This window comes from Peromyscus eremicus, chromosome 1, assembly GCF_949786415.1.
Source record: "Peromyscus eremicus chromosome 1, PerEre_H2_v1, whole genome shotgun sequence".
NCBI classification, from domain to species: Eukaryota; Metazoa; Chordata; class Mammalia; order Rodentia; family Cricetidae; genus Peromyscus; species Peromyscus eremicus.
The window spans coordinates 164,481,480-164,502,033 of NC_081416.1; the positions used below are offsets into that span (position 1 = coordinate 164,481,480).

Sequence of the window (20,554 nt, forward strand, 5' to 3'; positions counted from 1 at the left end):
TTTATACCACCATGAAGTCTGTGCCTGACCTGGCTACATCCTCCCTTGCAGGATGTGCTGGAAGGTGGCAATCTGCGGAACGCTCTGCAGGAGCTACAGCAGATCATCATCACCCCTATCAAGGCCTACAGTGTCCTTCAGGCCACCCCTACTGCCAAGGATGGGGGTCGGGGGGAGCCGCTACTGCCAGGTGCTGAGCCTCCCCTCACCCACCCTGGAACAGACAAGGGCACTGAGGTCAAGGACCCTCCAGCTGCAGAGAACTATCCTCCTCCACCAGCTCCAGCTCCCTCTGATAGCAGTGAGCCAGCCCCAGCTCCCGTCGCCGACGGAGACATCCCCAGCCAGTTTACACGGGTGATGGGCAAAGGTGAGAGCAACCAGTGCCTATCCCAGAATCCTGAAACAATACTAGGTGAACCCAGGCACCATGGTTCAAGGCCAAGTTAGAGAAAGGGGAGCCATGTGTCTTTAAAGACCCTAGAGGTGAGCCTGCAGAATAGCTGAAACTGAGTGGGACTAGACCTCTTCCTGCAGGCCTCTCTGGGCTGATGATGGTACTAGCCCTCGCCTTCAAGGCCCAGGAGTTGGGACTTAACCAGCCCAAGTCTCTTGTCCTTCTGCACCCACCAGCTGGTTGCAGCGTGGCAGAGGCTGTGTTGGGACTAAGCTCTGCCCTTTCCCATTTTTCTCAGTATGCACCCAGCTGCTGGTGTCCCGACCAGACGAGGAGAACATCACCAGTTACCTCCAGCTCATCGAAAAGTGCCTGACTCACGAGGTAAGACCTTCACTAGGGCTCCCCAGAAGAAAAGAGACTGCTCCACCCCTCTCGAGCCCACAGTGCACCGGGGCCCAGGTTCCAGCCCATCCTCCATCCTCCCCAGTGTTGCCTTCGATGGCTTCTCAGCTTTTGTACACACTATGTGGGAAGTGGCCATCTCCCACCTGTTCTTGGGGCTAGTACTTGTCCAGGTTTCCCAAGTCCCCTCACAAAACACTCCTGCTGGTTCAGGATTCCTTGCCCCTTGCTCTTCATGCTCACAGGGAGAGATGACAGCACTCAGTTACTACTGCGTACCTATCTCCCCCAGCTAACCGAGTAAGCATGGTCCTATGTCCAGCATTCCCCTTCTCTCCCATTCTAGGCTTTCACAGAGACACAGAAGAAGCGGCTGCTGTCCTGGAAGCAGCAAGTGCTGAAACTCCTCCGGACATTTCCGCGCAAAGCTGCATTGGACATGCAGAACTACCGGCAGCAGAAGGGGTAGGTGGGCACCTTCCTAGGCCCATGGAGTTGGCATGAGGGTGCCTAAAAGGATGATTGTGATTTGGAATGGGCCCCTGCTGTACTTACTCAAATCATCCAGTACAGAGTTTCTAGAAAATCAAAATGTACAACTTAAAAGAGAAAAAAGGCCAGGTGTAGTGGCGCATGCCTTTAATCCCAGCACTTGAGAGGCAGAGGCAGTTGTATCTCTGAGTTCAAGGATACCAGAACTGCATAGAGAAACTCTGTTTCAAAAAACCAAGAGAGGGAGAGAGGGAGAAAAAGGATGGCACAGGACTTTAATCCCAGCACTCAGGAGGCAGAGGCAAGTAGATTTTTATAACTATGGGGGATGGGGAGGTGGAATTTGTGGAAGGAGACTGATTTGTGGAAAGGTGCTGACATTTAATTATCCTTCATAAAATGTTCTTAAGAGATGGGGCCCTGAGGAGGGACAGTGGTTCTTCAGTCCAGAGAGGCTTCATTAGGGGAGGTGTATCATCATGGCCGTATGCAGCCACAATGGGGCTTTGAAGGGAAGAAGAGGGAGCTTTCCTTCATATCTGGAAAACAAAGTGGGTTCTGGCTTCAACAGATTTTCAGGGAGATGGACAGCTTTCTGCCACATGATCTAGCTTACATGCTATGGGACATAGAAGTAGATACTAGGTAGAACCTTGGACTTGCTTTGCAGCTGCTAGAGGGAGGAGGGCTTGCAAGGACATACACAGCACTGTCCTCCTTTTCAGTACTTATTTATGTTTGTGTGTGTGGGCACACATGCCTGGTAAGGATCAGAGGACAACTCCCGGAGTCAGTTCTCTCCTTATACCATCTGGGTTCCAGGGTTCAAACTCAGGTCCGGTGGTCTTGGTGCCAAGCACCTTTACCTGCTGAGCCATCGTATGGACCCATTGTATACTTTGTTATCAGCTCTCTGTCCCAGAGAGAAAGAGCTACAGGGAGGGTGCCCCTGACTTGTGGGCAAGAGAGAGTAAAGAAAGGCAGCTAGAGTCTGATCCAACAGTTAACAATACAAGTGTGCAAGGGCTGGGCCATTGTGTACAGAGAACTTGCCTGCTATGCATGAGGCCCTGGCTTCCATCCCAGCACCACAGAAAAAGAGCAGGATGCCGAGGTGGCCAAGCCCCAGCACGTGTCTGTGGAGTAGACCCTGCTCCTGTACCTTTGTCTCCTTACCTGTATGCAGAAGGCTCTGAGGTCCCTTCTCACACCAGACCATACATGTCTCCCTTAGAAGTGACATTGGAGAACTGCTTTGAGGCTACAGCAGGAAACCTCTCTCTGCTTCCCATATCCATCTTGGGTCAGGAGGAGACAGGAGTGTAGAGTGCAAGGACATGGTCGGGGAATCCTTTCTCAGAGCAAAGTGGTGTTTTGTCTTACCCACTGGAGTTGAGAGAGGGACAAGAGACATGGACACTTCTACTTGAGCTAACACCCTGCCCTCTGCTCTCTGACAGCTGGGCATTTGGCTCCAACTCGCTCCCCATAGCTGGCTCTGTGGGGATGGGTGTGGCCCGGCGGACCCAGCGGCAGTTCCCAATGCCTCCTCGGGCCCTCCCACCTGGCAGGATGGGCCTCCTGAGCCCTTCAGGCATTGGGGGTGTCTCTCCTCGACATGCCCTTACCAGCCCCAGTCTTGGGGGTCAGGGCCGACAGGTGAGCTGGCTGGTATGGAAGTCCAAGTACTTCTGGGGTTGGGGTGGCAGTACCTGGGATGTGTGTCTGTACAAGGGCTTGGGTCTCTCCCACTCACCCTGACACTTTCTCCGTGTTCTGTGCAGAACCTGTGGTTTGCCAACCCTGGAGGCAGTAACAGCATGCCCAGCCAGAGCCGCAGCTCTGTGCAGCGCACACACTCGCTCCCAGTCCACTCGTCACCCCAGGCTATTCTCATGTTCCCTCCAGGTGAGGTGCCCTGCCTTTGGCATTCAGACTGGTCTGAATCCTCCTCAGTTGACTTTTGTCTCCTCAGCTGGGTCTCACATCCACTCTCCCATCTGGATTTGTAGCAGGTCTCTCCAGGCTATGCACCACCTCCCATCTCCCTGTGTCTTCAGGGAGGCGGTTTCCTTCTCTGTCCGTTAAGTCTATTGGGGCCCTCTCCCCTTCACAGAATACCTTATCTCCCCTCGGCTTACATGTCTTTTCTTTCCTATGCCACGGTCACTCTCTTTATAGGTTCAGTTCATACTCGGAAGGGGTTGAGTCTGAGAGGTCAGTGAGGAGATTGTAATTTATCAGCCCACCTCTGTTCTGTCAGAGGCTGGTGACTGCTGGATCCAGTGACTCTACCTCATAATGAGGTTCTGTGGTAAAGGGTGGTGAAGGTGGGCTCTTTCTCCTCTGCTCACACCAGCCTGGAGGTCAGAGGTCAGGAGGGTTAAGTGACAGGTGTCAGGTCAAAGGTATGCTAACTCTGGGTTCCTGCTTGACTGGTTGAGGGAGAGTGGCTCCTGGCTGGTCTACTCCTGCGTGCTTGGGCTAGGCATGGCGTCTGTGACAGGAAGCTGGCTTCAGTGGGCTGCTCTGGACAGGTCTTAGGCTTGCAGGTGACCTAAGTTCTTGCAGTCAGAAACTTTTTGTAGCCAGTAGAGTTTCTGAATTGATAAAATACTGTAGGCCTCTATCTCTGGTGCCAGAGAGTCTGTGTTCATCCTAGGGCAGGGCTTGGCAAACTGTGAGCATATATTGTGTCAATGGTGTTGAGTGAATGGGTGTGCCATAGGTGCAAAAGGTGGGAATTGTTCCAACAAGTGTGTTGGCCTGTCAGGCAGCCTCCCTTGATGCTCATGGGAAGAGTGCTCAAGTCTGTTCTCACCTCACCAGTTACCAATCGGCTACAAAGAGTGTTCAAGTTCAGAGCTTGTTTTTAAGAGAGACGGGGTCTCCTTAGGACCCAACTTCAGGGTTTAGATGGCTGGGGGTGAAAGATGAGACTTGAGATAGGAGTTAGACCCTAGGAGCACAGCTCAAAAGCTCAGGTGTTCTGAGATGAGGCAAAGTGCTTAGCAGTGTGGGACCTGAGCTCTCTTGGAGGTACTAAATAGGAGGTCCTTTTGAGAAGTGCTTTGAGGATAAGCCCCATGGCTCCTGTCCTGTTCAGGACACCTGTTCAGCCTGGCTTACATCCTGTCTGGAGGAACAAGTCCAAGTGGACACAGGAAGGGCTTTAGCTTAGCTTTTAACCAAGCATAGAGGATAGGCCATCAATCAGCAAGAAGCTGCCCAGTGTCTGGGGCAGGTGCCCAGACTGCCCAAGGCAACTTGGAATCCGTGTCCATAATAGTCAAAGCCTGTGTGTGGCCTCCAGGAACTCTCCCTCGGCTTCACATCACCTCCTCTGTCTGAAAAGTCTGGCTTTTTTTGCATTGTCAAACCCCTACCTTGGCTGTCTCTCTGCCTTCTTTGTGACACCCCTAGACCTGTGTTTGTCCCTTCCCAGCCATGTCTTCTACCCCTTTGTATGCATGCTTTCTGAGCTCTTTATGTCTTGGCCCCAGCCCCATGCCAGCAGTCCTTGTCTCCCTTCCTTCCCTCTTCCCATTCTGGTTGGTCCTCTCCTCACCACCATCATTGTCTTCTCTCCCACTCAGACTGCCCGGTACCTGGGCCTGACCTGGAGATCAATCCCACCCTGGAGTCTCTGTGTCTGAGCATGACAGAACACGCCTTGGGTGGTGAGCATTTTCTCTTCCCCTGACCTAGCTCCCACCTACCCAGCATCTCCAGCTATGAACCCAGCAACTTGGAGCCATCCTGAGGGTCCCAAGGGGAGGCCAGTCTCCAGGGAGGGCCTGCCTGGGATGACAGGCTATGTGAGTGCCTTTCCTTAGGCCCCCCACCAGCTCCTGACCTTCCTCCCTTCCTCCCTTTCTTACCACAGATGGGACAGACAAAACCTCCACCATCTGACGGGACCCACAGCCCAGCGCACCCATAGGCTCCCTGGGCGGCGGGCGGGGGCCATCCCCCAACAGGCTTCTTCTCGGCAGCGAGAGGGTGGGCTGGCGCAGCTATACATTCTGATATTTTTCTACTCATCCTCTTAACTTTTGTTTAACATTGGCACACGCCTTGCTCACTCCCAGGCCCATGGAGGGATCTCAGCTGAGGCCGGGGGTCAGAGAAGGCAGCCAGGGGCAAGGACTGGCGAGACTGCCTACCCCTTCCCTCCCAAATCCTGTACTGGTCCCATCCCACCCTGCCTCCTCTAGACTGCTGACACCTGTCCTTCCCCAAGAGAGCAGACTTCCGTAGACACTGACCACCACCTTGTGCAGCCTGCCCTTCAGAAACATGACAGTGAGGGGAGGAGTGTGGACAGCCTGCTCACCAGTATGTCACTGGTTCCTACCATTCCCCAGGACAGTCACCACCTCCCTCCCCCTCTTTTTGCCCTGTTTATCAGAGGTTCTTTACAATTAATTTCTTAGGCCTATTTAAGATACATATTTATATAGTTCTTAACGGTTTTTCTCTGATCATTCCCTGTCATTTTTAGAATCCCCAGGCCTCTCTCTGAGCCGGGACAGTGGCAGGGGGAGCCTGAACTTTATGAGGAGAGGGCAGAGCCCCCTCCTCCAGACCCCTCGCCCTTCCCCATCCCAGCCCTGGCTCCTAGATGCAGAGGTTGAAGGTGGGCAGTCCCAGGCCCGCAGTGAGGTCAGGAAGTCTGTTGCCTTAATGTCCCCTTCCCCCACCAACATAATCCTTCTCTGCTCCCCGGGTCTTTGGCAAAAGACTTGTGGGTAGGAATCAGGGAAAGGGGATTGTTGGGTTTCTGTTTTCCTGCCTATCCCCTCTTTCTGTCAACCTTCCTCCACCCCCATTATGTCATGACCTCATATAAGTGGAACACTATATCATAACTCAGAGGTGCGGCCCAGCCTGAGTCACACAAACCCTCTGCTCCCTATTACTGATGAGGGCTGGTGCTGGGGCCCAGGTGAAGGGAGGGAATTTGGGGGTTCAGGCTGTGGGGAAGCCAGGGTCCCCTACTCCAAACTCCTCTTTCCCCCTCAACCTACACCCTCATTGGGACATTCTCAAGCTTTTCACACGAAAAGGAAAAAAAATGTTATTTTTAGATACATTTTATGAATAACTTTTGTTATGAATATGGCTGGTAACCATTGTGTATGTTATTAAAGATACAAAATGTTGGGAAAAAACAAAAAACCAAAAAAAAAAAAAAAAAATTGAAAACCACAGCCTTCCCTGCACTATCTGCCCATCCCCCAGACCTTGCCCCTGCCTCCTGGTCTGTAGACCTCCCCTGCTCTGAGCCCAGGGAGGGAGAAGAAGCCAGGGGGTGGAGTGGCAACGGGGACCTGCCTCTGGTCCCCACCACCTCTCCCAGTGCCGGGCTGGGCGGGGTGCCAGGTGTATTTATGTACCTCTTGCACACTCATCAACCTATGCAAGTCCCCTTCCCGGCCCTCCAGGTTTCTGTGCCTTTGCTCATTCCCTCTAACTCCCAGGCTTCTCCGGCCCCTCCCACTAACTGTGGGAAGTGGGGTGAAAGGCCACCTGTTTGAAATAAGCAGGTTTCCCTCTCATGGGACCCTCACCTCCACAAGCTGGTCTAGTCTTGTCTTGTCCACTTCCCATCAGGGTGACTGACCCTGCTTGGCACTGGAAGGTGGTGAGGGATATCCTCCCCCAGAAGGAGGTGAGAGCTTGCCCCCCACCTGACAGCAGAGTGCAGGACGCAGGCGGCCCCACTCTGACAGGCAGGACCCTGACCCTCCGACTCCCCAGCCCTCTCCATGGTTTCGCCCTACCCTACCCACTTCTGTCCCCAGCCCCACTGGCAGAATCAGCTTTGAGTAACTGTACATTTTCTCGCTGTTGGAGAAGACTTATTTGTTGGAGTTTCAATTGTTAATGGTCTGGGCTTATTTTGGAAAAAAAAAAAAACAAAAACAAAAACAAAACAAAAAGATTCTGATTTTTGTTACCATGCATCTCCTGGGAAATCCATGGGGCTTGCTTTTGTGCTTTAAGTGGAGATCCTTGAGCGTCTGGGGGTAGGGCTGGGCTGGGCGAAGGGGAACAGAAGCTCTGGGAGGTGAAGTCAAGAGAAGTTCGTTTTATTAACAGCAAAGACTGCGGGGTGGGGATGAACAAAGGGCTCACAAAACAGACAACTAGAAAAGTGCTTCCCTGCCCTAAGGGTGTCTGTGCTGGCCCCTCGGGAGGCCGTGAGGCTCAGTCACTGTCACTGTCAGCCTCGCTGGAATCGGAAGCTGCAGCTTCACTGCCGTCCTCCTGAGCTGAGTGCTCACTGCCACTGGGGAAAGGGCTGGCGCTCCGGCTGCGGCTGCGGCTCCGACTCCGGCTGCGGCTGCGGCTCCGCTGGCCACCCCCGTCACTGCCACTGTCCGATTCATTGTCACTGCCCCTACGGGCCTGCCCTCTGTCCTCATCATCAGAGTCAGCATCATCTTCTGAATCAGCATCACTACCGAAAATTTCTTCTTTGTCCCGGGCAGCACGCGCTTCATCCTCACTGCTCTCATCCTCGCCGCTGCCACTCTTGTCGCTTGCCTCATCCCTGTCACCCTCCTCTCGGTCACTCTCGCTGCCAGAGCGCTCATCCTCACTGCCTTCCTTTTCACTGCTGCTGCCCTTCTCGGGCTCCTCATCTGCGAGGAAGCAGGGACAGGTGAGACTCCATTGGCCGCCCTCCCAGGGCTCGCTCCCAGGATGGGACCAGTCCCTTACCTGAGCCCCCAGCTTCTTTCTCTTCAGCCTCCATCTCCTCCTCCTCCTCCTCCTCTGGTTCGTGGTTTTCCAACTGGGCCTTTCGTGCCTCCTAGAACCAGTGAATTGGGAAAAAGATGGAAGGTGTTCTGTCAGACCTCTGACCCTGTCCTTACCCACCACTAGCCTCCCTGTGGGTGTCCTGGGCCAGCAGAGCTTGTTACCTGGGCTTCTAATTCCTTCTCATTCATGTCACGGTGTTTGACCACAAGCAGGGCATTGGTACCTGACTGAACCCCAGCCTTGGCCCGACGCTTACTAAGACGGACCCTGCAGTGGACAGTTGCAGAAGGTGGAAGAGTCAGTTACAAACTCTCCTGGGACCACTCTCACTTGACACCTGGGTCCTTACCAGTGGTTGGCCCAGAGCATAACAGAGTACAGAGTATACATACAGTATGCATTAGAACTATGGGGAGTTAATGTCTGTGGTTTGATTTACCCAACTTTTAAGTTGTTTGCTTTTAAGATATATTTTTTAAGGGAATGGGTGTTTTGCCTGAATGTGTGTACGTGTACCATGTATGCAGTGCCCTCAGAAGCCAGAAGAGGGCATCAGATTCTCCTGGCAACTGGAGTTAGCAGGCAGTTGTTAATTGCTATGTGAGAACTAGGATACGAAAGAGCAGCCAGTGTTCTTCACTGCTGAGCAATATCCTAAGGCCCCTTACCCAACTCTCAAAAACATGGAAATGGCAAATTTTGGGTTTCTGGCTTTTAAATAGGAAGAACATAGCAAGAGTAGACTGAAGCTGGATTGTAATAATCACTTAAAATATTGTCACCCTGCCTGTTATCACTTCTTTAGCCAGACTACAGGATCAGAGCCTGTCATCTCTGTACTGAACAGAAACTCAAGCCACTGCCAACAGGACAAGTTAGCTTTCAGCCCTCAGAGAAGAGCTCCGAAGAGACACTTCTGAAGTTGTGTCAAGCATTTTGTTTAAAACCTGTTCTGAAGGGCTGGGGGAGATGACTCAGTAAAGTGCCATGGTGGAAGGAGAGAATAACTCTCCCCCAAGTTATCCTGACTTTCATATGCATGCACACAAAGTAACAACAGAGGAAAACAACTGATAGCAACCCTCTGACCTCCTGAACAAACACATTACATACAGAAAAACTAATAAACTGTTAGACTAGGGATGTATCTTAATAGCAGGGCACTTGCCTAACGTGTGAGAAAAATGACTGTTTATATCCTGCATTGTGTGAAGATTCTCTTCCTGGTTTATGATATCGGACCCAGATCAAGGTCAAGCCACATTAATAAGCAGGCTCCTGCTGCTCTCACAAACACATATAGCAAATCCTTAGGTACATATGCCCTCAGAGTAGTTCTTGTGTAGCCTCAAGAAACATAGGGCCAACAGAATAGCGGTGGCGCACGCCTTTAGTCCCAGCACTTGGGAGGCAGAGGCAGGTGGATCTCTGAGTTTGAGTCCAGCCTGGGCTACAGAGCGAGTTCCAGGACAGCCAGAGCTATACAGAGAAACCCTGTCTTGAAAAACTAAAAGTAAGGACAGAGCCAAACTAGTGAAACAGTACTGAGTACCTGGTCTCCAGCTCATTGTAGTAAACCCCATCGCCCTCTCGGAAGATGAAGAAATAGTTCTCCTCATAGCCCTTACTGGCTTTGTTCTTCACATTCCAGTTGTATTCCCGAGCAATCTTATAGTCATACCTGAGGAGGAGATACAAGGTCAGTCCACTTGTTCTGAGGAGTAAAGGGGCCGTACTTCTGAATTCCCAAACCCTAACCCTTACACTTACACATCATCTGGTGCATAGTCCATCTCTTCCTCCTGGTCCCGTTTTCGTTTCTTTAGTGTCTCTTCCACAGGCAGGAAATAAGCCACAAACTGGTTCCCTTCCTCATCCATCATGCCCCTGATTGTGGGGAGAAGAGAGTAAAGGTTGGTGACACATGCCTGTGAATTCAGCATTCCTGAGGTTGAGGCAAAAGGAATGCCAGGAGTTGGAGGTCAGCCCGGGCAACAAGACTATACCCTATCTCAAGAACACCCAAACGGGGGCCAGGCAACAAGCAGGCTAAGGTAGAAAGCAGAACCGCTGACCTGATCATGGCCTGAGACATCATCTCTAGTGCAGCTGCCCCACTCGTGTCCTTAGGAGCTGGGTCTGAGTCAAAAATGACCTGAGCACATGGGTTGATCCACATCTGGGAAATGGAAGACACTAAAGTCAGTCTGGACTGGATAGGCATAGGAGGTTGCCCCTGCCTCCCACCCCAAGCCTGACCTTGAAGTCTGGGAAGACAGGCATGACCTCCACTGGTGTCACTCGGGGCTTGCTGTAATGCTGGGAGATCTGGTAGAACAAAAAGGGTAAGAAAGAGGAAGAACCTAAACCACACTTTTGCTTTTATCCCATTTCCCCAATTACCGATTTCTGGGCATCTTCAAAAGTCTTCTCAATAGCTGTGATCTGGCTGTCCCTGTCTTTGTATATTTCTTCCTCTGTGAACTGCTGCTTCACAGAAACCCCAATCCTAGGAGTGAAGAAAAAGTCATTAGGGACCTTTGGACATCTCTAAGGTCTTGCTCCCTTTCCTTCCTACCTGTTTGCACTTACTTGACCTCAGGCTTCTCATTGGAGATACCGTATCTGTTGAACTCGGTGGAGATATACTCTGTCTTCCGCATCCATGGCACCACCTTCGCATGCTGCTGGGATCTGGAGTAGAAGACCAGGCACCTCAGGGTCCCATGCTTGGTAGAGCCCATCCAGTACCCATGTGGCACTACCTCACCTCTTTGAGCTAGTGGGTGCCTGAATCTCCTCTTCCAAAAGCTTCTCATCAGCTGGATCCAGAAGAACTAGGGAGTGAGGGGTAGGACTGTGAGGGTTGCCGAGGCCTGGCCTTTGTTGACCTACAGCAGACCCTCCCTGTCTCCCCACACACCATTGGGATCAATGCGGTAGGTGTCAGGGTTGATGAGATCAATGGTGACCCCCAGGTCAGGCTCAGTCAGGAGGTCATGTTTGTGCTGTTTCTCCAAGGAAGTTGCTTTGTACTGAACAAACCTGGGTGGGAAAACGTGCATGTTGTAATTTCCTGATCCACCCTCAACCCCCACATCCTCCCTTCCTAGAAGTTAAGCCTCTATGGAGAGGAAACTCAGAATGTGTTCCCAGCATTGGCAGCTTCTCAGAAGGGTATTGCATGCTGCTTTCTCTATTAGTATTTATTGAGCACCTCCTATGTGCTGGCACGAGGGAGAAAGATGCAATGAAATAAGCAGTCCTTACCTTCAGTGAACTATTTCTTAGTAGTTTTTCCATCCTTGAGCTCAATCTTACCTGTTCTGGTCGAAGGGGTAGGTGATGAACTTAGGGTCAAAGGGGATGTCAGGAAGGCTATTGCAGTATTTGACTCGGCAGACCACTCCAGACCTACAGAAACAGTGGCTCAGAATTAGGCACCACGAGCCTGCAGAGGTGACGACTCAGCAGTTAAGAGGAAGTACTTATCCTGTAGAGGACCCAAGTTTGGTTCCCAGCACCCACCCACATCAGGCTGCTAACAACCACCTGTAACTCCAGATCCAGGGAGATCTGACACCTGTGGCCTCTGCAGGCAGTTGCACAAAACATGCACATACACATACACCTAATTAAAAAATAATAGAAATAGCTGAAGTTGGTGGCACAGGCCTTTAACCCCTGCACTTAGGAGGCAGGCAGATCGCTAAGAAGTTTAGGCTAGTGATGGTTTACATAGGGAGTTTCAGGCTAGTCAGGGACACAGAGCGAAACTGTCCCAAAAGAAATACTTGCTGGGTGATGGTGGCACTTGCCTTTAACCCCAGCATTCGGGAGGCAGAGGCTGGGGGGTCTCTGAGCTCCAGGCCAGCCTTATCTACAAAGTGAATTCCAGGATAGTCAGGATAAAGAAACCCTGTCTCGAGGAAAAAATTAAAAATAGGAATAATAACCACTTTTAAAACAAATAGCCTCAGGCTGACAAGATGGGTCAGGAGGTAAAGGCATCTGCTGGCATGCCTGAGGGTCTGAGGACCTGAGTTTACTCACTCAGACCTAGACCTATATATGGTGGAAGGAAAGAAGTGACTATAACAAGTCTTTTGACTGCCACACACAGCTGAGATGTGTACACACAAGATTAAAACAAACCAAAAAAACTCCACCACCACCAACAAAACAACTAGGCCTCTGCTGCTGGGTACAGCCACAGGCCTGCGATCCCGGCACCCAGAAGGCCCAGGGACGAAGACAGCGAGTTTGAGGTCCTTCTGGGTCACTTGATGAGACGCCCAAAAGCACAAAAAAGGCCCCCACCGCCCCGCCAACGCTGCCAGCGTCCGTGTCCCACCCTCCTGGAAAACGTAGTAGGGCTCACCTCTCAGGCAAGGTCCGGTGGGAATTGGGCCTGCGGGGGTTGAGAAAGAGAGACTGATGTCAAGGGTTTGACAGGGGTGTGGAAAGACGCTTCCCCCAGTTTCCGAAGGAGTGGTGCTCTGGTCAGTGAAGGCAGACGCTGGTCCCCGGAGGACGGAGCCCCACATGCGTCCCTGAAGGGCACTGAGGGTTAGGTAGGTCCCTTCCTGAGAATCCCGAACTGAATGGCAGGGGACCAGGGAGTGACCACAGCCTGGAAGGGCCGTCCCTTCGTCAGGGGCGAGCACTGCACGGCCCCGCAGGCCGATCAGAGAGAACCAGTGACGTTGTAAGCGGCGGCCCTCGGCCTGGTCCCCGGCCTGCAGCTCACAGCACAGAAGGAAACAGCAGGTGGCGGGGGGCCTACCTGTGGCCTTCTTCTCGCTGGGCCTGGGTCTGGATGGTGGGCGCCATCGCGACCAGGCGACGGCGGCGCGGGCTGTGTCCTCGCTGGCCGCGGGCCGCCGCTGAGGGGCGTGCCGACTTCGAGAGACGCCGGAGCTGAGGACAGGCCCCGGTAGGCGCTGGGCTCCGCGGGGAAAGGCGGGATGAGGTGGGCCGCGAGCAGGGCTCGGCTGAGACTCAGGAAAAGCGCGGGCAGCGCCGGACGCGGCCTCACGGCTCCCGCTCCAACAGCCACCCAGACGCTGACGACCGGACAGGTAGCCTCGGGCCGCAAGGCCTTCGGGGAAATAGAGTGCGGTCAGTCCCTCACGGCGATTGGCAAGCGGGGGTGAGGGGGCGGGGCTAGCGGAGGACCGCTTTTATGATTGGTGGAGCGATACCCAGTCACGGCCTCGGTTTGGGGACGGGAGAGGCGAACGCACATCCTCTCCTTTCATTGGCTAACCGGGCTGGGAGGCAGAGCTAACCAGCAAAAGAAGGCAGCACACTGGAGAGGCTGGAGAGAGCGGAGCGACGCGCTTGTGACGCACATCCTGGGTTCGGCCTGAGGAAAATGGCAGCGCCCCAGCAGCAGGCTTCGGCCGTTTCCTCCGCAGCGGGTGTTTCAGGTCCCGGCTCTGCCGGTGGCCCGGGTCCCCAGCAACAGCCGCAACCGACGCAACTGGTGGGACCTGGCCAGAGCGGGCTCCTACAGCAGCAGCAGCAGGACTTCGATCCCGTGCAGCGCTATAAGATGCTCATCCCTCAGCTGAAGGAGAGTCTCCAGGTGATGGACCGCACGCTGCGGGGAGCGAGCCGGGTTGGCGGGCTGGCTCCGAGGAGGTGCGCCGAGGTGTTGAAGGAGAGGTCGTAGGCAGGGAAGAGAAGTTAGACTTGCTGTGTCTGTCTGTGTGTCTGTGTCTGACCGGCCGTAGTGGTGCACGCTCCTAATCCCAGCACTCGGGAAACAGAGGCAGGCGGATCTCTGTGAGTTCGACCTTCAGGCCAGCCAGGGCTACAGAGTGAGAATCGGTGGAAAGAGAGAAAATGAGAATGAATGGGAAAGAAGAATTTTAGCCGGGCGGTGGTGGCGCACGCCTTTAATCCCAGCCAGCGCTCGGGAGGCGGAGACAGGAGGATCTCAGTGAGTTCGAGGCCAGCCTGGACTACAGAGTGAGTTCCAGGACAGCCAGAGCTGTCACACAGAGAAACCCTGTCTCGAAAACCAAAGGAGGAGCGGGGAAGAGTGAGTGAGTGAGTGAGTTTATGGGGGAGAAACAGTTGTGGTCGTTAAGTCCTCTGCAGAAGACCGGCCTACGCGTCGTTCCTGGCTGTGCCGACTGGGTAAAGGGTATGCCTAGGAAGCTGCTGGTGAGAATTCCGAATGAGAGTAAGCATCTAGGAAAATACCGGGAGAGAGTTCTATAGGGATGGCAATGAGCTGTAGTCTGTATTATCAGGATGAAGGCGCCAGCTGAAAGAAGGCTCAAGGGTCTCAAGAGCGTAGATCTGGCCGGGTGTGGTGGCGCACGCCTTTAATCCCAGCACTCGGGAGGCAGAGCCAGGCGGATCTCTGTGAGTTGGAGGCCAGCCTGGTCTACAGAGCGAGATCCAGGACAGGCTCCAAAGCTACACAGAGAAACCCTGTCTTGAAAAAAAAAAAAGTGTGGATCCTCCTTGACTTCATCTTTTGCATCTTACTTTTCTCTCTCATTATTCTTTTAAAACTAGACTTTGATGAAGGTTGCAGCCCAGAACCTGATTCAGAACACTAACATTGACAACGGACAGTGAGTAAAGGCTCTTTCCCTTCCTCAGCGTTAGAAACTCCTCCCCCACGCCCCGCCCTCTCCTTGTCAAGCCTTGCGGGGACCCCCTGGGCCTGGGCTTGATTTGTTGGTGGCCACTTCATTAGTTATAGACTGATGCTGGTGTCCCAGAGACTGGAAATCATTCCTTAAACAGCCTTTTATCCTTGGCCGTAGAAAGAGCAGTGATGGACCCATACAGCGATTTGACAAGTGTCTGGAGGAGTTTTACGCTCTCTGTGATCAGCTGGAACTCTGCTTGGTAAGGAACTTTCTAGATACTTTGTAACCAAGCTCTGCTTAATTCCCCACAAGAACATTTTGTTTGTTTGTTTGGTTGGTTTTCCAAGACAGGGTTTCTCTGTGTAACTGCTCTGGCTGTTCTGGAACTCACTCTGTAGACCCGGCTAGCCTCCAACTCACAGAGATCTAGCTGCCTTTGCCTCCCGAGTGCTGGGATTAAAGGCTCGAGCCACCAACGCCCAACTAAGAACATTTTTTTTTCTTTTTTTTTTTTGGTTTTTCAAGACAGGGTTTCTCTGTGTAGCTTTGCGCCTTTCCTGGAACTCACTCTGTAGACCAGGCTGGCCTTGAACTCACAGAGATCCACCTGACTCTGCCTCCCGAGTGCTGGGATTAAAGGCGTGTGCCACCACCGCCCGGCAAGAACATTTTTTAAAGCTGTTTTGAGATGGTATCACTCAGTAGTACAGGCTATCCTGACACTAGTCTGTAGACCAGGCAGGCCTCAGACTTGCAAAGATCCTCCTGCCTTCACATTTGAGTGTGCCGACATGACAGGTGCACACCTAGCTTTGAACCCTCAGTCAGTCACTCACTCCTCGGTCAGTTCCTCTGGGATAGGCATGTGCTTCAGCTGGGTGAGGGCTCTGTCTGTCCTGATTCTTACCCTCACAGGTCTCCTTGTTCAGTGGAGTGACAGATATAAGACCAAAGAGGGGCAGCTCCGAGGGGTGGAGGCTGTGACGACAGGAGTCTGGACCAGAGTGGTCAGGTTGTCTATGCAGGATGAGGAAGCTCAGGGCATGTGGAAGCCTGGAGTAGGGAGAGAGTGATTCAGAAGGCTGCTGGTGGAACTTGGAATTCTACCTGACAGTCTGCCTGGAGGGCAGCACGGACAAGGCCTGAAGGGAGGGCATGGGGACCTGTGATGTGAGCAGGAGCTTCAGGCTGTAACTGGCTGATTGGTTTAGGGCAAAGCCCAGGAGACTTGAGTGGGCAGGCAGAGAAGCAGGCATGGAGCATAGGCCAGCTCCATGGGGGATATGGGGAGCAACATTGAGGAGGTACTGTAGTTGGAAAGTGTTTGCTATGCAAGCAATAAGGACCTAAGTCTGATTCCTAACACCCACATAAAAAGCTGGGCACGGCAGTATATGCCTATAATCCCAGTGCCGGGAGGTGGAGATAATTGGATCTTTGAGGCTTTTAGCTAGCCAGCCCAGCCTAATTGGCTAGCTCCAGGGCCCAGTTAATGATCCTGTCAAAAAAAAAAACAAAAAAAAAAACACCAAGGAGGGGGCAGGTCTTGAGGAACAACATATGAGGTTGACCCTTGGCCATGCAGCCTTACCCACACACTCACACAATAATCATATACACACAAAAATTCCCCTCAGGGACCAGGCCTGCTAGTATAGTCCTATTTTCCCAGCTGCTTAAGAGGCTGAAGCAGGAGGGTCAGAATTCAAGACCTGTCTGGGTGAGTAGGTGAGATCTTGCTTTAAAACATAAAAAGAAGAGCTGGGCATGGTGGCTCATGTCTGTAATCTTAACAGTTGAGAAGAAGCTGATGCAGGAGGACTACCATGAGGTCCAGGCTAGCCTGGGCTAGAGTAAAGCCTTTTTCAAAAAAAAAAGAAAAGTAAGATTGGTGATTTAGCTGAGTGGTAGCGTTTCCGTAACACAAGTAAAGCTGTAGATTGACTCCCCAGCACCACACTCCAGTCAGCCCCTGGGGGCGTCAGGAGACTGGGCTGAGGTGTATAAGCTGGGTCTCACTAGACTTTGGATATAACCAAGTGCACTGGAAAGTGAGGCAGGAGGATCTCTGATCAAGGCCAGCCTGGTCTACAGAGTGAGATCCAGGACAGCCAGGGCTATACAGAGAAAGCCTATCTGGAAAACCAAACATGGAGGGAGCCCAGGGAGGCAGTCACAGTTGAGCTTAGAGGCAGGAGTGGGGCAGATGGAAGCTTGGAGGTTTTGCCAGGCCATCAGACTGGTGGACTGTTGGGGGAGGGGTTCCAGGGGGAGGGCCAGGGCTGGGACTGGAATTAGGAAGTGTGTAGATGATTTCTGGAGCTGTTCACCCCCTAAAGAGAGCACCTGAAGCCAGGTTCAAAAGCCCAGCATGGTGATGTGAGCTCACTGGTCACATGGTGGGGTGAGTACCATGACCCAGGTGCACCACTGCAAATTCCAACCGTTGCCACCCAGCTGTGTGTGTGTGTGTGTGTGTGTGTGTGTGTGTGTGTGTGAGAGAGAGAGAGAGAGAGAGAGACAGAGACAGAGAGAGAGAGACAGAGAGAGAGAGACGGAGACAGACAGACAGACAGACAGACAGACAGACAGACAAACTGGTCTGACCCACCTCCCAGTTGCTGGGAGTGTAGGCATGGCGCCCTATGCCTGGCTCCTATCAGGGTTTCTCCTGGCCTCAGCAAGCACTGTGTAGCCATGGGAAGGACACTGCAGTCTGGCACACAGAACAGCTACATGGAGTTCTGTTACAAGCTGGGATTACTTTCACTGGATTAGGAGGACTCCTCCTACTAAGGGAGTCAGCCCTGACAAGGGCTCACAAGGAGAGGCAGTGTGGGAGCAGAGGGGAAGGCCCCATCAGTGCAGAGGAGGGATCTGAGCAGTGGGGAGAGGGGCAGCCTTGGAAGGGGACCACGGTAGAGTACTGCCCCCAGGGGAAGGGAGAGGACCAGGTGCAGGGGCCATCGAGGGGGTGGAGCCCAGCCTGGGGTTTAGGGCAGGAGCACCAACAGCAGCTAATGTTCATCCGTTAGTACTTGAAAGCAGTGTAGCACCTATCCTGTTTCACACCAGACTAGAGAGGTTGCTGTTTAAGGAACTAACATGGTGTTACACTGGGTGATTTTTTTAAATGATTACATTTGATTGTGTGCACATTCAGAGGTCAGAGGATGTCTTCCTCCTGCTGTGTGAGCCCTGGGGAAATAGAACCCAGTTCTTGTCAGGCTTGGCAGCAGTTGACTTTCCAACAGATCCGTCTGTCTCAGCAGTCTGGTTGTGTACACTCGTGAGCCCAGCTCGCAGGAGGGTAAAGGAGCAGGGTAAAAGCTTGAGGCCAGCCTTGTCTACGGAGCAAGTCTGTGACTCAACCAACACCACAAACACTTAATAACTGAGTCCCAGGGAGAAGTAGCCCCAAGGCCTAGATGAGCCAGCAAGAGGCTGGCAGAACCAGACACTGGCCTTGGAGACGCAGAGCCCACCAGGTTAGCCCCGGATTGAGCGGTGGGGGTGGCTTCAGGTGCCTGAAGTGATGCTGTTCTGTTCTCTCCTCTGCCTTCTCACAGCGCCTGGCCCACGAGTGCCTGTCACAGAGCTGTGACAGCGCCAAGCACTCTCCAACGCTGGTACCCACGGCCACCAAGCCAGATGCGGTGCAGCCGGACAGCTTGCCCTATCCTCAGTACCTGGCCGTCATCAAAGCCCAGATTACCTGTGCCAAAGACATTCACACTGCCCTGCTGGACTGTGCCAACAAGGTCACAGGCAAGACTACTGCAGCCTCAGCTGGCCCTGGGGGCAGCCTCTGAGGTCTTGGTGAGGGCGGGGACAGAGAGAATGAAGAATGGCCTGAGGCAAAACAGGTGGCTCCTGGTTTCTTTGTCATGCCAGAGCAATGTAGCTGAAACCAGCAGGGGGCAGCAGAGACCTGCAGCCAGCATGGGCCAGGACTCACCTCTGCTCCCTGACCTAGGGTGGCCCTCCCAGCTGAGCTGGGATGACCTGTTCCAGAGACTCTACCTCCTCCCTTACCTCCATCTCCCACCTGGCCCTGGGTGCGGCACTGCCTGGGCCCTTTAGACCTTCCTCGTTCTGTCCCCGTGTAGGTATTCTTTTCTTTCTTTGTTTCTTTTTTTTTCTTTTTTGTTTGTTTGTTTTTGTTTTTCGAGACAGGGTCTCTCTGTAGCTTTACGCCTTTCCTGGAACTCACTTTGTAGACCAGGCTGGCCTCGAACTCACAGAGATCCGTCTGGCTCTGCCTTCTGAGTGCTGGGATTAAAGGCGTGCACCACCACCGCCCGGCTAGGCATTCTTTCTAATCCGCCTTCTCCAGTCCTGCCGCCGTCTACTGTCCCCTGTTGTTGCCTTTTGCCCCCAACTCCTAAGTGGGAATATGAATATAAGGGGAACCAAAATGCTGGGTTCCTGGGGCTACAGGAAGGGACTTTCTGGCCCAGAAAAGGAGAAGTGCAGGAATGTAGGTCCTGACCTCAGCACACACGACCTAGGAGCTTTGGGTCCCGACTCTACCCTGCGTCAGCAGGGCTCTAGCGGGGAGCATTGTGCAATGTGTGGGAGGCCTGCTCCAAGGGACTCCTGGGTCCCTATATTTTTAGCCCCAAAGCAGAAGTGAAAAGGCCCCAGCAGGAATGAATCATGGGTTCTGGGGAAGAACCTAGCTTCTCCGGGAAGCAGGCCCTGGAGAGGGGGCTTCAGGGACGGAGGGAGGGAGAACCCCACAAGCACCCCACTTCCCAAAGATCTGAGGAGCTCAGCTAGAGCCTGTGAGCCTGGATAAGTGGTAGATGGAACTACCAACCCAGGCCCAGCAGTGCAAGGAACTGTCCCACCCAATACCTTCTGTGCCCTGGTTCCCGTGTCACCAACTGATCTGCAGGAGCTCAGGTTCCCACCCTGGGAAAGCTGGGAAGTCCTCCAAGTGCAAGTGCGTACGCACCACCTGGGCATTCCTCTCCCTGCCTGCCTTCAGTGCCCGGAAGCCTGAGTTCTACCTGTTTGTTTGGTTAAATCATCCCCTCCATTCCCCAGGTCCTTACCTAAAGTCATTGGTCTTGAGCCTGGAGACAGGGTCTCACTCCATAGCCTAGACCAACCTCACAAACTAGTCCAGGCTGCCGTCTAACTCAGCTGTCCACTGCCTCAACTTCCCAAGCGTTGTGATTAGATCCTCTGCGTGTGTGTATGCATGGAAGATGCACCCATGTGTGGAGGAAGAGAAGGCCTTGGGTGGAGCAGGTCTCCTTTCCTCTTGGTCTGAGGCAGGGATAGTCCTTTGTCATCCTGTTGTGTCTCCTGCACCACACTCCAGGCTAGCTGGCCTAGGAGCTCCCAGCTGATTGTCCTGTCTTCACCTCCCTCTTCTCCACACAAGGGTTGACGATGACAGATTCAATGCAGAGCACCATGTTCAACTTTCTTTTTGAGATAGAGTCTCATTATGTAGCCCCAGCTAGTCTTGAACTTGGGATCGATCCTCCTGCTTCAGGCTCGCAACTCCTAGGATTACAGGGCTGCACCACCATTTGCTTTAACTACACTTATAAAATGCCTTGATATCTTGATGTGGAGGCAAGAAAATTGCAAGTTCAAAGCCATCCTGGGCTACACAGTAAAACCTCCCCTCATCTCAACCAACAGAAAAAGCCAAGCCCTCAACATACCTAGATAGTTATTGGAACTATTTCCCAAAGTGACACAGCAACTGATCGATCACCTGGTTCTTATCTCTTGGGCACCCAACACACATCTCCTTGGCCATTCTTTGTTTCTAGAAATGGTTCGGGGATATAGTGATGTTATATACAATTGAAAATACAAGGCAAAACCCATCAGTTTCCAACCAGGGACTCAT

General features: G+C 52.9%; 3 protein-coding genes and 1 long non-coding RNA gene across 5 annotated transcripts in view; 2 read left to right on the top strand and 2 right to left on the bottom strand.

The window, feature by feature from the left end:
* Window positions 1-9,087, top strand: part of Samd4b (sterile alpha motif domain containing 4B) — a 40,188-nt gene extending 31,101 nt beyond the window's left edge. Inside the window, exons 7-14 of one of the 2 annotated variants that reach the window (XM_059279165.1) lie at window positions 52-370; window positions 696-781; window positions 1,149-1,267; window positions 2,755-2,953; window positions 3,079-3,202; window positions 4,891-4,974; window positions 5,181-7,964; window positions 8,871-9,087. In XM_059279165.1, the coding sequence (XP_059135148.1) occupies window positions 52-370; window positions 696-781; window positions 1,149-1,267; window positions 2,755-2,953; window positions 3,079-3,202; window positions 4,891-4,974; window positions 5,181-5,209 (960 nt within the window). In that variant the 3' untranslated portion in view covers window positions 5,210-7,964; window positions 8,871-9,087. The remainder of the gene's footprint in view (window positions 1-51; window positions 371-695; window positions 782-1,148; window positions 1,268-2,754; window positions 2,954-3,078; window positions 3,203-4,890; window positions 4,975-5,180; window positions 7,965-8,870) is intronic. The other variant, XM_059279160.1, reaches the window with a different exon arrangement.
* Window positions 1,655-3,584, bottom strand: LOC131924002 (uncharacterized). Its single transcript, XR_009382757.1, has 3 exons — window positions 3,436-3,584; window positions 2,471-2,680; window positions 1,655-1,833 (listed from the first exon to the last, which is right to left on the bottom strand). It is a non-coding gene; the product is annotated as an uncharacterized LOC131924002 (long non-coding RNA).
* Paf1 (PAF1 homolog, Paf1/RNA polymerase II complex component) lies at window positions 7,374-13,173 on the bottom strand. Its single transcript, XM_059279174.1, has 14 exons — window positions 12,852-13,173; window positions 12,447-12,476; window positions 11,387-11,479; window positions 10,989-11,110; window positions 10,836-10,902; window positions 10,658-10,759; window positions 10,469-10,574; window positions 10,325-10,393; window positions 10,141-10,244; window positions 9,836-9,952; window positions 9,618-9,746; window positions 8,227-8,332; window positions 8,024-8,114; window positions 7,374-7,944 (listed from the first exon to the last, which is right to left on the bottom strand). The coding sequence occupies exons 1-14, from the start codon at window positions 12,896-12,898 to the stop codon at window positions 7,508-7,510; spliced, it is 1,620 nt and encodes a 539-aa protein (XP_059135157.1). The 5' UTR covers window positions 12,899-13,173; the 3' UTR covers window positions 7,374-7,507.
* A 100-nt stretch (window positions 13,174-13,273) lies between these two features.
* On the top strand, window positions 13,274-18,542 carry Med29 (mediator complex subunit 29). The gene is made up of 4 exons (XM_059279178.1): window positions 13,274-13,655; window positions 14,600-14,658; window positions 14,854-14,938; window positions 18,249-18,542. Exons 1-4 carry the CDS (start codon window positions 13,443-13,445, stop codon window positions 18,489-18,491), a joined length of 600 nt encoding a protein of 199 aa, XP_059135161.1. The 5' UTR covers window positions 13,274-13,442; the 3' UTR covers window positions 18,492-18,542.
* The last annotated feature ends 2,012 nt before the right edge of the window (window positions 18,543-20,554 follow it).